The sequence below is a fragment of the Strix uralensis genome, chromosome 16, assembly GCF_047716275.1.
Source record: "Strix uralensis isolate ZFMK-TIS-50842 chromosome 16, bStrUra1, whole genome shotgun sequence".
Classification (NCBI taxonomy): domain Eukaryota; kingdom Metazoa; phylum Chordata; class Aves; order Strigiformes; family Strigidae; genus Strix; species Strix uralensis.
The window spans coordinates 18,141,063-18,157,006 of NC_133987.1; the positions used below are offsets into that span (position 1 = coordinate 18,141,063).

The 15,944-nt window shown below is 35.7% G+C and overlaps 1 protein-coding gene across 37 annotated transcripts in view; it reads right to left on the reverse strand.

Moving 5' to 3' along the window:
* Window positions 1-15,944, reverse strand: part of RBFOX1 (RNA binding fox-1 homolog 1) — a 919,785-nt gene that overhangs the window by 177,227 nt on the left and 726,614 nt on the right. For 3 of the 37 annotated variants that reach the window (XM_074885614.1, XM_074885615.1, XM_074885616.1), the window contains one exon: window positions 12,862-12,915. The exons of the other annotated variants lie outside the window; for them this stretch is intronic. In XM_074885614.1, coding sequence (XP_074741715.1) covers window positions 12,862-12,915 — 54 coding nt within the window. The remainder of the gene's footprint in view (window positions 1-12,861; window positions 12,916-15,944) is intronic. 37 annotated transcript variants of the gene reach the window in all.

Consider the following 15,944-nt stretch of genomic DNA (forward strand, 5'->3'; position numbering starts at 1 on the left):
CAAATCATAATAAAAAAGATATCTATATTTACCTACTAATCCTTTGAAGAAAATGCTTCTATACTACTAGCCTTTCATTTAAATTATTTCTTATTTTCACATATGTATTTTCTATGTATTTTAGCAGGTTTTCCCCAGCAAAATCACTTTATCTTGATTGAGAAATATAGCCACCATGCAGATTTTAAGGTTGTGGAATTACTACAGTAAGTCAACACTAACAGTACACTATCGCTTAATAGTAAACAGATCCAACAGCTAAAATCATTTAAGCTATCAGTAATAGCTATTATTAGATCATGGAAAATATTTGTAAGTGCATGCCCAAACAAATAATAAATAGCACACAGCAGGAGATAGGTTTATTCAAAGCAGCACAGGAATATGTAATTTACTAGTTTCAGTTCCACAAAAGGAGGCTGTGGTACGGTCAAATCTGTGTTCCACTGAAATCTTCCACCTGCGAGGAACAGGTCAGCCTTTGTAGTCGAGAAAACCCTGACTGGTAAAGCCACCAGGGAGGCAAGACTACCAATAAGAAATACTCATTCCTCATTCTTTGGTTTTGAGATCCACCACTGCTCCATCATAATAATGTGCAGAGCTTAGTTCAAACTTAGATTTAAGAAACATCTGCAACTGCTCCTAGTTTGTCCTTTACAGTACAAAAAGTGGCACTACGCCAGCCTAAATAAAGCCTAAGACCTAAATATTTACTATGCCCAAAATATGTTCATTAAAAATCCTTGTTTTTTCAATGAAGCAATTTCCTGTTTAGACTGACGGTATCTCTCAGGCCAAAGTTACCTCTTGCAGAAAGATGCAGTCTCTCACAGTAAATTACAAGTGTCCAGACATCAGGAACAAAAGATTTATAAAAACCTTCATGCAGATATCTTCAGATCATAACATTTATTGCAATAGACAATTTATTTTGTTTCCAGTAATAGCCTTTAAATAATTTTAAAGTACATTCTAAAATATTTTTCGCCCATTCATGTGAAAAACCATCTTCAGATTGTAACTTTTTTTTTAAAACCAAAAATATAGTTTTGACAAATTTTATAATTTTTTTTTTTTTTTTTTAAAGAACCTTCATAGACAATGATGTACACTGGTAATAAAAGCACTACGAAAGGGTAAACTTTTGGCTAGTTACAAGCAACAGCTTTAAAAAAGTGGGTTTTGAAAAAATAATACTTCCTATGCTTTTAGCTCTCACTTCACAGTATCCTACAGAAACTTTTAGAAGCACTGGCAATATCTCATCCTAACTTTAATAGGTAGTAAGTAAGTAACGATGCCGAAATAGAAAGTCTTTTGTCTAGAAGTTCTTTCTCCCATGACAAAGTAGAGGGGGAAAAAAAAAAAAACAAAACACCCCACAAAAAACCCCATAAGCAGATGTTGTAGAATCTGCCATGATCACGTAATGACAAGTTTTATGAAACATGTCAAAAACCCATGACCAGGCATAAAAGCAAAAGGAGTATTAAAACAGATACAGATTAAACAGAGCAATTTTTCTACAGGTGTATCGCACATTATGCACTGATCAAAGGCAGATCTTCTCACATCTGTTTGTTCAACTGCTGTGAAATACAACTGAAATTCAAGTAGTTCCAGTGGACACACAGAATCACCATTCACAATCAAGAGTTTGATGACACTCTTCATTCATAAATACTAAATAAGAACTTTTCTTTATAGAAGCAGCTGGGACCTTCACCCTTATTGCCATTCTACCATAATCATGGTGTAATTCCTTACTGTCTCCACGCTTCACATTATCCATCTATAAATAAGTAAGCATGTTTGGACTTCTTGTCATGCGTATCCAATTTCAATAAATTTGATTTTGGGTTCTCAAGATATTATTCAGTAATGTGTTATTCTCAAACTCAATATTAAATAAATAAAATTATCAAGTGCTTGATTTTCAATAGGACAAGATCACTGTCTTGAACTATATTTTTAGTCTGTCATTAAACATTTTATTGCTAGTCCTAGGACCATCTTTATTCACAAGCCAAACAAAGAGTAATTCTACTCTTTTACACATTTGATTATTGAGGAAAAATCGATACACTAGTATGTAGAACTAAGTAACTGAAGACTGATGAAGGTAAACTATGACTTCTATTAAATTTTAAAAAAAAAGAAACAAAAAAGGGAAAAAAGCTTAAAATACACTGTAAAGCCACTAGTCTTAACATAATAATTCAATTATATCTTAATCTTTACCTTCATTCCTTCTCTGCAGCCTTCCCTTTCCCTTTAATTTTTCACTTCAGCAACTACAAAGTCTGTAGCTACATAGTTTATTGGTGATTCTCAGCCTGGAGAATCCATGGGCTTGTATGCAGTATGAAAATAAGAGTAAAAATCTGGATCGTGACCATGACAGCAGTGAAGCAGTCAGTCTAGGGCTATCTTGCAAGAACAAATCCTGCAATAATAAGTAGCTGTTTTCTAATACACTGCTTCTTTCTCTGAAGTGCCATTAGCTATTGTGGCATTCAGTTGGAATGAGAATGTGAAGAGGGAAAGCATAATTTCTGGAGAACACATCACCCTTACAGTACAAATCAGTACTGCAGGAATTTTTGCTGCCATGTGGATCTTCCAGAAATCTGTAAACCTACAGAGATTAGAAGTAAAACAACAGCAAACATGTTAGCAAGGACAACATACCACTAACGCTATTTCCAGGCTCACAAGGAAAGATACTTCCTCTCAGTTTACTGAGAAGGAATGGGCAATGGATTGGCTTATAGACTGCCGACTGGTTAAACAATTGTTCCAGAAGAGACTATTGGCACTAATGTATTCAGAATTCATGCTGTTCCATCTACAAGCATGATTTTTCCATAAAGATCCTGTAGGATATCAGCACAATGTAAGTCCAAATGTAGTATTTAAAAATTAGTTCCCTTTCTGGATTAAGTTACAATGTAAATGTCTACAAGAGACTAATAGATGCCACAATGATTGTAAATTCATATATAGATGATGTAAGCCCTGACATCTAATGTTTCTATAAAAGTATGGGAAAATAAAAAATAATTATCTCCTTTTTAGAAGACTTGCAAGCAAGTCTTCTGGCACACTGTCAACCTTTTTAATCAAAATACGTTTCAAACTTGGTTTAGAATTAAGGTAGGTCACATAGAAACTTATTTTAATTCATTTGCAAAATGTGTACTCTTTCATGTACCTATGACAGTAAAAAGCAAGAGTATAGAAGGTGGGATATTTTCATTCTTTTTATTGTTCAACAGTATGTTCAAAGGATCTGTCAAGTATTTTTGCTGGATGTGCTTAATCCTGGAGCTTTCAGACACAGCTTGTTACCTTCTTTCCACTTCAACACAGTTTTGTGCTGTATTTATGACGCTGAGACTAAACTAGGTCTGCTTGGAAAAGGTAAAACCTAACAAAAAGAAACCTGGAGTTGCAAAGAGAAGAGCTGTATACAACATGGTAGGAAGAGTAGTGTCTGAAGTTTTCATTGCAAATATTGCCAAATTTTATAAAGGGTAACATTCTCATAGATTAGATCATAAAAAACCCGTATGTTTTACTATTAAGACACTGCAAGAAGTGGTGGTTAAATGAAACAGAAGAGCAATATACCACGGCCACTGGTCTGAATGCAACTCACATTACTGTTGAAACACGGTATGGTGAAATTACTTAATTATCTGAATCTGGTTTTGTTCAGGAGATGGTATAGTCTTTCATACCAGAAAATCAACACTGATTTTTTTTTTTTCATTGGCAGCTGCTGTTAGTCTCCAAAATCAACCTGAGAAACTAACTGAAATGGACAAGTCCCACCATTCATACAGAGGGAGGGATGTATCTCCACCAATGAACTGTTCGACTTGCTTGGCATTTCTGCGTCCTGAAAGGCGTATTTGAGAATGGTCATATTAGATTTAAGGGTGGAGTCTGAGACTTCAGCTGAATATAAAGGTGGTGACTTGGATATGCATCAGCCACTAAAGAAACAAAAATTGATTGGGAAGTGCTCCAAGATACCTTTGGGAAGGGACTTTGTGAAGAAAATGGAAGGAAATGGAGGTAACAATAAAGGGCCCAGAACTAAAGCTTTCAATTGTATGAAGCGCTTCAGACTTAACAGCCTAGCATTTACTTAAAAAATTAGAATTAAGTCCCTAAATACTTCACTTCCAAAGGCAAACTCCCAAAAACAAACTGGTGTGACACAACGTTATCTGTCTACCTTTACAGGCAATGTGAAGTACTACACCTGTGAGAACTGTAAACTCTTACACCTAGGGAAGACATCAGTTAAGAACATGGCTGAAGTTAACGATCCTTGAATGTAAAGGAGTGGTGTGCATACAACAAGCAGGAAAAAATGAAAGATTCTGAAAAAGGGAAATAGTCCAATAGAATCTATCATGCAAAGCTTGGGTTTGTAGGTGGTAACAGCACTATGGCATTTTCATGCTTGTTAACAGACTTTGCAAGTTAAATGGAAAGAATTCTTTGTGTGTTCAATTCCTGCAAATCTATTTGGCATACAAGGGCACAAATAGAGCAGAAGAATACTCACAAGACTAAGTAAAAACCCCTTTACTTCCAAAATTTTGCTTAATGATGTTTGCCTTACATTTCAGATAGTTATATCACTTGCAATTTTAAACTTTGAAAGTAGGAAAACTCAGAATTCTGAGCACTCACTTTCGAAAGCTTAAAATCCTTTCCTTCCCTACAATTTAAAAACCTGCACACAACAGTGAAAAGCGAACCTGCTTGCCTATTAGATCACACTGCCATCATACACCATATATTCTGAATGTAACACTAATGCAAATACCTGCACCAAGCGCCCTATATATTACTAATTTTACCAAAGAACACTGTTATGTCACTACTTCAGTATTTTATTGAAATAAATATCCATGATTTAAAGTGGTTCCTGCTGGCTGTAGTAATATAAAAGATGTCTTTTTGTCCCCACAGTTGTCTGCAAAAGTTTTCAAGAAGAGCTCATTTATAAGAAGAATACAAGTACAGCACTTCTGTTTCAGATTCCCACTCCGTAGATTTCTGCTTTACATGTTTCTTTTTCCTGGTTGCTGAATGCCCATCAAGTCTATGTCATCTTTTATAGGAAGAGCACGAGAAAACCTCTTCAATGACAACTGAAGTGTGCTACATTACACCATTTTACCGCAAACTAAAAATAACCCCACTTTTTACTCAACTTTCACTAGACCTGAAATTATCAACTGGTTTAGCAGCCCGCTATCACAGTGATGCAACTTCTGCTGGAGCTGTTTGCGTGCCTCTGCCTTCCCTGCAGCACACGGCACACAGGCAGCTGACAGCACCGACTTGTACTCTCTCGGGTTTTGTGCCAGTGAGATTTATGAGCCTGCTGCTCCCAGTACTCTGACCCACACTCCTCTGCCTGAAGAGTAACTACTTCCAAAGCAGATTTGGAAAAATAGGTGGTGTGCCCACTACTCAACCAAAGTGAAAATGATGGCAGCTTAAGTTAATACTCCAAGGGTATAAACCACACTGTTAAACAGTGTGTATACTGCCTATTCTATGAACTCTCATAGAGGGAGGCAGTAATTTTTGGCAGAGAGGTAGGGCACAAAGTCAGAAGCAGAAATGCCTTAAATCATCTCTACACGGGTTGCCAGAGCTGATCACTCAGACCTCGAGTATGTACTAATTTTGCTGAGCGTCCTTATTTTTTAAAAAATAAATTACAATTATACCCATTTCAAAGATGGGGAAATGAAGCATGGAGAAGTTTCACAATTTGTCCAAGGCCACACAGCTCTTGCGGGGCACACATGAGAGTAGGATCCAGCAATGCTCATTTACAGACATTAACTGAAATTCTCTCTTGGTCCAGACATTTGATCACACCACACAAGTAACATTTGCACTTCAGAAAGTTCAATCCCATCAGTATTCTCAATATTGAAGAACAGGATTTCAAAAGTTATTAAAAATATTTTAAAACAGGTTAACTTGTGGAATGCTATTTTCAGCTTCCCAAGGTTTTTATTTCCTTAGGACTTGCTTTAGCAGTTCTGAAATCCTAAATAGGATTTGTTAGTACACTAGCAATTCTCATCCAAACGATCACTCGGTCTAATGGTGTACTCTACCCACATAACAGCAATAACCTTCAGACCACTTTTATATTTCTGATGGAGAACCACCTAAAAATAATACGTTATTTGAGTATCTGCTTATTCTTTCCTCTCCTTCACTTTAAAGAACGACTGGTTTTGGTCATATAGGCATGGAACAAGTGAAGGACTCCAGAATTTTCAGACTGTTTCTGTCACTGATCCACCACCTAGAGAATATCCCCGTCTCTTCTTGAAGAAACAGAGATTCTATCAGTTACCTACATCTCTATCACGTATATTGTCAGGATTACAGCTTGTAAAGTGCTTTGAATTTTTCTTTCTATTTTCACATATATCCCAGACATACAGTTTTCTCTCTCCACAGAAGAAATTTTAACTTATACATGAACAGGTTAAGATCTTTCTCCAGTGAAAGCTCGGTAACATATACACCAGTTAATTCACATCAGACTGTTCAGTACTCCTTTCTGTTTTAACTTCACATGTCCAGTATGTCAACTTAATTAGTTATATAATAAAACAGAACATCAGATGTAGATCTCCAAGAATTCTTCAGTCATACTCCTTAAAATCGTATTTTGGACTGCCTGAACAAACATGATCATCTGTATGAACTTTTGTGTTTTTATAATTCAAAACAGCAAAAGCAAAAGTCACAGGAATGGGTATTTTAAAATCTACCTCATCTTCCCTACCTCAGAGCCAGGTACATCCAGCAGTTGAGAGTTAAAAGAGCCAAAAAAGACGCCCTCAACCTCTATGAGTTTACGAAAGTACATTCACTTTAATCTGTTCATGCTCCATGTCAAACATACCCCTTTAAAAGAATTTCATACCATGCATTGCCTTCAAAATTGCAAATATAAAGTATCTGATAACATTTAATGGCCTCTAGGTATAATCAGCATAAAACCAGCATAAAAGAGACTCAATATGAATATGAAATGTTTAAACCAAACGTGATGGAAGCTCATGGGGAATTCTGCCACACATGCTGTCCTTTATTCTAGGAGGTCCTTCAGCTGTCTACCTTCACTGTCCTTGTAGGGGGTACAGCAAAATGACACAGAAAAAAAGAAACCTAAGCATCGGCATGCTGCAGCAGTGTTTAACCACTGTTTCAATGAAGCAAGCTTTGATCACTTCCTAGGAAAAAGCAATGACCTGTCCTTTAAGGAGAGCATTTTCTCTTTTGATCTGTGTGTTGCACTCATTTAAACTGAATTCCAAGAGTCTTATTTAATACTTAGTTATAAAAATACCATATAAACAGACAAAAATTCATGACACTCACAAATCTCCACTCCAGTTATTTTATATTAACAGCTTTATTCAGTTGGTAACTTTGAAAGATGTCAGAAGTAGGTTCTAATGTACTACAAAATTTGCAGTATTCAGTTGCAAGTACTGTATATATCAGCTAAATATAACCACACTATTTATCTATTATTTATACCCTAAATACCATATCTGCCAAGGCAAAAGCAGAAGTGCCCAATCATCATTTCTGCATTTGTCCCTGTACCACCCACGTAAATGATATACAGGTAGGGATATGGAGAAGCCCACAAAGCTAAATCTGAGTATCTAAAAGCAGAGATTGTATGAGAATCTTCTACAACACATCTTTTGCAGGTTATAGAAAATAATGAAAGACCCAAGTGATTAATATATGTTCATTAAGATCTGGACTAAAATCTGCCTATTTATTGCAATTCAATTAATTCCCAGTTGAGAATAATTCTAGGTTTTGCGGACCTGGGATAAAATTCCAGCAAAGATGAATTAACTCTTCCTCCTCAGAGTGCAAGAGAGAAAACATCCTCCTGGACAAGATCAAAAATAATGATTGCTGATATCAAAGTTACATAATCCTAAAAATAAATTAATTCTTAAAAAATCAAAATTCCTTTAATATTTCATGACCTACAGCTACTACAAATAAAGTAACAGACATCTGGACTTAAGATAAAGATTCACATTTTCCTAAAATTCACTGTGTTTGGATTCCTGAGAATTATTCTACCAAATATTATTCTTAATATTAGGTAGACTAATTCTCAGTCTCAAATTTGGACTCTAAATTGAAAAGAAGATTTCTGAATTTTTCCCTTGCTCGGGTGCAAGGTTACAGTCTGTATCCATCCCTAGCCTAAAACACCTAAACTGATGTCTGCAGAAGACATCATGCTTTTCTTCTTCTTAGGCATGGATCCAGTACTGTTACATTTAGATCTAGATGTTAGATACAAGTTAAGAAGTGATGGGAAGCTGCACAACAAATTTATCCTGGTTATTTTAACAACAGATGAAAATGCCATTATAGTTAAACCTAAATTACTTATTCCTCATTTTTGCTAGGCTGAACGCATAATTTTCAGTCTGCATTTACCCAAGAAAGTAATTGCCATATGACACTCAGAGAACTGGAGCTAGCTTTCTCCTACACCAACACCTTTACACCTTAAGGTTGCCATCTGGAAATGAAATCTTGGAATTGTGGCATATTAATTTCCAAGCTCTTCCTCACCCTAGTTCTACAAAAGGCATCTGACGTAATAAGAATTATTCTCTTCCCCACTTGCCCACCTTTACATTTTCTATGATGATCCTGGGACCTATTTCAATATGTAAGAGGTCAGTCTTTTAAATTTTTATCAGGACTGCTGAAAGCAAGTTCCTCTATAAATTCACCTGGATTTGTCTTTTGTTCTCAGTAGTAATTGCCTGTTGCTTCATCTCTTATATCTGATATTCTAACATTTTCTAGACAAGTAAGATTTTTAATGCATCTTTACTATCAGACAGTATAAAACTCTTTTCCATAACGTTAGTTACATTCTCCATGTAGTAGCACTGACCTGCTGGAATCATTTATTGCACAGCTGTTCTTTGCTATCATTTTGGGGCCTGAATAAAGAAAAGACAGAAACTTCTCTGCTCTTATTTTGATAGGTACCAGTGGCAAATGAAATTGCTGTTGTTTGGACTAAAAGAGTTCAAACCCCAGCAATGGTTTATGAACTCTCTGAACACTGAAAAAAAAAAAAGAGCAAAACAAAAGGGCTTACCTACCACAATTTAATAAAGAGTTGATAGCATTAAGATGTCGCTATTTCCACATCTCGGGACATATTTTCAGTATTAGCATGCATTAAATGACTAAAACCCCCAAAATTGCATTTTGCGGTTCTGAACCTGTTCCCAGTGCGTGAATTTCTGAACAAAAATTTAATCTCTTAATTGTCTTAACAACACGGTGACCAAAAGAGCAAGCAAGGTATTGCTAACTGAAAGCAAAATGTAAAATCTTCACAATCCTGATCATTCCTCAGTGTCAAAGCAAAGGCCATAAGATGAAACAAACGAAGATGAAAGGTTCAGTTCAAAACCAAACTGTTCTAAGATCTTGAGGTGGCTAGAAAGACTCTAAAATCAGATAAATACAGTTAGAATACAATTAATGGCTTTAGACCTGCAAGCCTTCTAATCTATGGACTCACATCTGATTTTGAAAAGGAGCTGTAAGTATTGTAGTTAATTTTAGAAGATATATAGACAACTTGTTGAGTACCTGTACACTGGATGACTTTCATTTTGGAAAACTGTCGATTTCACTATTGGCAAAATCATAACCCTTCATAAATCTGCAGCACAACTTTAGGATTGATATTTCTTCAATATTAGAGGGAAGCAGATTTAACCATAAGTAATGAAAGAAAAACCTACTACTGCTCCCCCAATCATCCTCATTACAACATGAATAATATTAGCATCTTGCTACATAAAAAAGGATAAAATACTTGAGGCACTTAGCCCATTGGCAAATTATGCTTGGGGATTTCTAGATGAATGACTTGTATCTATGTTTACAGCCTGTCAGCAGAGTGCTCACTGTTTACTCTGGAATTAATCCAGGTCCATAAAACTAGTGATACATCAATGTAACAGATGTGCTTAAGTGACTATGCATTATAAGGCGATTTGCTTTAGTTATAAAAACTCGGTAACCAGTTTTAAGTTGATTTTGACAATCACAGTCTGTAACCCATCAGCACCTACTGTATCAATTACTGTTAGCAGACTGGTAATCTCTAGTTCTAAGGACTTCAAAATTTCACTATTTGGCTCTCAAAAGCATCTAGACTGATATAAGTATTAGAGTTGGATCACAGGTTCCTAGTTATTAGCACGTTTAAATTTTTCCCTAGAATATCACTGTGTTGAAAACAGTTTACCTTACGTTCAACTCATGCTTACACAATGCTGGAATGTAAACATAAGAAGTTTCTTTATCTTCAGGACACACAATGGAGCCCAAGGCAATGCTAGTGCTGCTCTCTAAAGGATCTACTCAGCAAATAAAATGCAAGCTTTGTTTAACAACTGTTAATGCCTTTGGATTTAGAGGCTCTGTTAAGAGGTCATTTTCATTATTATCTACTTTTCTAATCAATTTGTGACTTTCTGGCTGCTTGCAACTTAACTATGAATACTTGAGTTGAAAGTTTTTGACACACATGTCAGAGTTCTTTTTCCTCCCGCATTTGACTGTCAGAACTCTTTCAGAGGTGGTGGTATGAACTGCCACGTTAAATACAAAAAAATCTATTTTAAAATGCTTTTTCTTCTTTTTCTTTGATGCTCTCTATTGTGAAACTTTTATAATGTTGATCATAGAGAACTTTGAAGAAAAAAGCTAATAATATCATTGAATTGATAGTGGAAGCTAGAACTTCAGACTTGAGACTGAAGTGTCCTAAAGAGTCTACCGAAAATTTTTTGCTCTCCACTTTGAAAGGTCTGTCTGTATGATCTTCTGTCATAGCTAGCAAAGACCCTGACTGCATTTTTCATCACATGTAACTTTATGGGCTTGGCATGGAAACAGGTCTTCACATATTGCCCAGAGAAGCTGTGGCTGCCCCCTCCCTGGAAAGGTTCAAGGCCAGGTTGGATGGGGCTTTGGGCAACCTGGGCTAGTGGAAGGTGTCTCTGCCCATGGCAGAGGTGGTGGAACTAGATGATCTTTAAGGTCTCTTCCAACCTAAACCATTCCATGATTTTATGCTATAGTTCTGTAACATTATACACATGTCGCTTTAGTCTATATTAATTTTCAAAAATGTAGAGGCAGGAACACTGCAGGATTCATTATGTGGAATAACAAGATGTCAGATGAAAGCAAGTCTCCTATAAAACATACAGCATGGTTTGAGGTTTCAACAAACTAATAGGCTGTTTTAACTAAAGGTAGGGCCAGAAGATAATTTTTTAGTGTGATAACACCTGAGGATACCTAAGTCCTTAATGTAAATATATGCATTTTGAAGTGATACACATTTGTATTAAATCATCAAACTACATTGTTACTCTAAGTATAATATTCCTGAAATGCCTTTACAAAGCCAGCTGGAAACCTTGACATTTCATCCATATTGTTATTTATATACATATTTACTGCTGCCACCTGCTTGTAACTTGGCTCATATCATGAAGCAGTACATTTCCCTTGTTTCATTATACTTTGACATTTCACTATAACTACATAGCTGCCCATTTCTCAGTTTCCAATTGCTCTGCAGCCGCTCTTGAATTATATTGGCTTAGTAATAGAATAAAGATCTTTCTCTGTGGTAGTACTAGCCTCTTTTTTTTCATACCCAGATGGTACAAATCGCTGCTGGCACATGTAACAATTACAGCACAGCTTCTGCTGCTTAAATGAACCCCCATAAACCCCACAGAGTTAGATTAGATTAGGGAATTGGGAGGTGAGGAGGAGGTCTGGCCAGTGGTCTCAGCTGAAACAGATAAGTATTTGGTACAGCCTGTGTGTGGCTGTGATGAAGTATACAGCATGCTTACAGTGTACTGTTCAGTGAGTCTGTTCTAAGGAAGAAAGGAAAATTAGCTAATAAAGTTAATAAAACTAATTTCATAATCAGTATCACAACACCCAGTTTTACTATTATTTGAATAACTGGGTTATTTGAATACCTCGTGATGTCTCATAAAACAGACAGTTTCCAAGGAATAATGCTGGAAACAGCAGTCACCAAGAGAAACTTGGATCCCTTACTCAAATTTACATATGTTCTTGCTTCACTCAGACTATCAAAGTGAATCAACCAGCTCTTTGATATTTCTGAAGAAAGCTGATGACCACTATCCTCAGACCTTTAAAAATACATATAAATTTCCAGTTCCTCTGTGCATTTCTCTGAGTAGAAACGCCAGCAACTGAGCGTAGCGTAATGGGATTAACTGAAGAGGTCCTGTGAGAACACTGAACTAAGCTGGTTTGGAGAAGGAGAAAAATTCACTCTGGGCAAACCTGCTTGATAGACAAACAACGTTTCTATGTTGTCAGTCCAAGAGTTTGTCATGAGCCGTTTTAAACGTACAAAAGGAAAACTACAGCATGAAAATCTTTACATGTGAAATAAATCTTTTATGACTTCACCAAAGTTATAGTGCTTTAAAACCTGGCACACACGTGTGTGTGTGTTTGAAGATATGTATTTATTTAATTAATTTTTAGGAATCCTCTAGGTCTTCAGTATTTAAAAGATAGTAAAATTGAAGGACAAAATATATGAAAGAAGGATGATAAATATATTAAAAATTATTGTAAAACTATGTACATTTGGCATTCGTATAGGTCATACAAAATAATTTCACGTTTCTAAGAAAGCACCTGCTCTACCTTGTTCCTCAACTTTGTCCTGATCAGGAGAAGAGACCAAGTCTTGCTGCGTACCTGAAAGGCCAACAGTTACAGACTTACTGTAGCAAGGGAGAAAAGGAAGGAATTTACTGTCATTTTGCCAGTCCCCAACTTAACATGAAAATGATTCATTTTTCCCACTGATTGATAAGAAAGTTAATCAAAAGGCCAAAATTAAATCTATTTAGTGTTTAGAGTGCAAAATCATTGCCTCATATTGCACCTCTAAATCAAATACAATATGGTAACTTACAGGAACCCACATTTTTTATTGTTAAAATTAATTTAACAGTGTACTGAAATGACTAGAACTGCATGCAAAGCACTACTTTTTCCTGCTGTCTCGATGACAACCACATCTCAGGACAGAATGGGAAAATGCAAAGACTATTCATTTCTCACATGGCACAAATAGAAAGCTCAAGCAGCTGGAGAAAACAATTCTCAGTTTTTAAACCTTGTTTCTATCTTAGCTGGGAATGAGCAAACCCATCCTCATTCACTCAGGCTCAAAATATAGGCCATGTTTCAAAAAACAGTTTAGTTTCTAGTTTCTGTTTAGGCCCTGGAAAAATAAACTTTTTATAAAAGGACTAGAAGCCTTGACAATCATCAACTCTTCTGAAAATTTGGCTATTTATTTTGCTATCTAAATTTGGCTCTATGAAAAGCTGTTAAGGGAGATAAGAGGATTTCTTCTGGATAATGAAAATAATAGGGTACACCCCATCTCACCCGTGACAAAAGCTTCAAGAAGAGCTTCACATACATTCTTCCTGATCAAACTGCAGATTCTGGAATGAAAAACTGATACTCATCTGCCCAAAAGTGAAGCCCACGGATCTCTCGGGGAAAACACAAATACCTAGGAACCACCTACCCCAGTAAGGGAATAGAAACTTGTCTGTCAAACACACAAATGCATGCACTACTGGGAGCAGTGGGGACCTATCACATTCTGAATACGAAACCATGCGTATGAAATTAAGGAACAATGCAACTAGAACGAACAGACAATCGAAGCTGCTTCCCTTCTTTAATCAATTCCTCCAAAAGTAGGTCTAACGCAAATTAAGAAGTTTTTTCCCTTGAAGTACGGTTACAATCTATGTCCTTCAGAGCAGCTGACATTGTGCTCCCCTAGAGAATGTACTGAACGCTTCCCCCTGTGCTTATGATCTTTACTGTTTGGACTGACTAATAGCAGTACTTGAAAACATGGAGAAAATTACATTAATCAAAATTAGCAATAAAAGCTTATTATTTCAGTCTTCTTCAAAAATGACCTGACCAGCAGAAAACCTAACTTTGGACTTTTTTTTAGTCTCAAAGAATTTACTTTTGTCTCTGAAGAGACTGTTAAATACATTTGTGAAGACACCTACCTCTCCCTGCTGTTTTACTTTTGAACCAGAGAAAATTTTAAAAAACTTTATTCCCATAAGGCTCTTCAAACATTGATTTGGAGACAGAGCTGAAAAATCTAAGTATTAAAATGAGAGGCAGACTTTCCCTTCCGTCAAAGTAGTTATATTATCTAGCTGAATGAATAAAACAGCGTTTTCCCCAAATCTCCTAAATTCAGTTCCTGTTTATAGTACCACTTATACATGGCAAATACAGCAGAAATTGGTTTAATTTCTAGCTGTAAGAAAAACAAATGCAGATGCAGCAGGAGGCAAGGAGGAAAGAGCTATGATAAAACAGGTTGAAGACTTGCAAAGTATTCGGGATATCTGAGGAAGAACAGTTAAGCCATATGATGTGACCTGTTATAATACCTGGAAATAATATTTTTGTAAGTCTGCTACTTGACTTAGGCTCTAAAATTCAATGGTGATAGCAGAAGATATACACCATTCGTTAAAAACCTAGAGAGCAGACCAAAATGAAATATTGCTACTCTTCAAACATATTTTATGAAACAATGTTCACTAGAATCTTGATAAGAAAAATTATTGGTGGAGTACTCTCATTTTCCACAAAGAAAACACAATACGTTGCTAACACTGGAAAGAAACAACTTGAAATTTTGATTCAGCTGCTCATCATTTTATTAATGGACTCATCATTTCTATATGATGCCATGTCAAATGTCTTTGAAGGAGTTCACTTTGTGAATCTTTACATTTATTGAAGCTTTAGCTATGCATAGTCTTTGCAAGTATTTTGACTCATTTTCTTGCTTGTAATACCACACAGTTTTATGTTATCCCATTCTGCTGTCCTCCCCACTACTACTGACAAGCCATTTTAGCCATTCTCTGTACAGCTTTTCAGCACATGCTTTTTCCTCATTCTATTTACCTTATAAAGATCTAGTATTAGAAAAAGAGGTAAGTGAGAGTTAGATTAGGAGAGAGAAGCAGCAAAAATACTGTACCCATGGGAGAAATAAGAAGCAGCATGAGGAAAAATAGAAAGGACAAAAGTAAAACTCAGCATAGGAAAAATGTTATGTTTTAAAGAAGTAAAGACCTGAGAGAACAGAAATTAATTAAATACCATGGAGACAGATTAATATATATGAACATGGAAATCTTTGAATTAATTGATGAAGGTGTTTCTGCTATTTACATTTATTTAAAAAAAAAAAAAGAGAAATTTGTAATGCAATTGTTAATCAGTTGCTAAACTTTACGGAGTAACATCATTTAAAAAGAATATCATCTTAGTTAATTATTTTAATTTTTATTCCCCAGAAGTATTTTTCTAATTTAACTTTGTACAACCAAGCTTATGTATTTATCTTCCCTCCACCATGATCTGTACTTGTATTTTAAAGAAAACGATACATAAGCATAAGACAAGGGTTCAAACTACACCTGAGGAACAACTTAAGAAGTTAATTAATCTAAAAAACATATCAGTTTTCAAAGAAGCCATGTTTTTCCTACACTTTCCAAATAACACTCATACAATGGAAACAAAACTTGTAACCTACTCGATTTTACTCTAAGACCAACTTTCACACTACAGCCTTGCTGTCAAAAGCTGATGTGAAATTCTATAGAAGCAGCTCAGAAAAGCAAGGCCTATTTACATCTGTTACATGATCAATG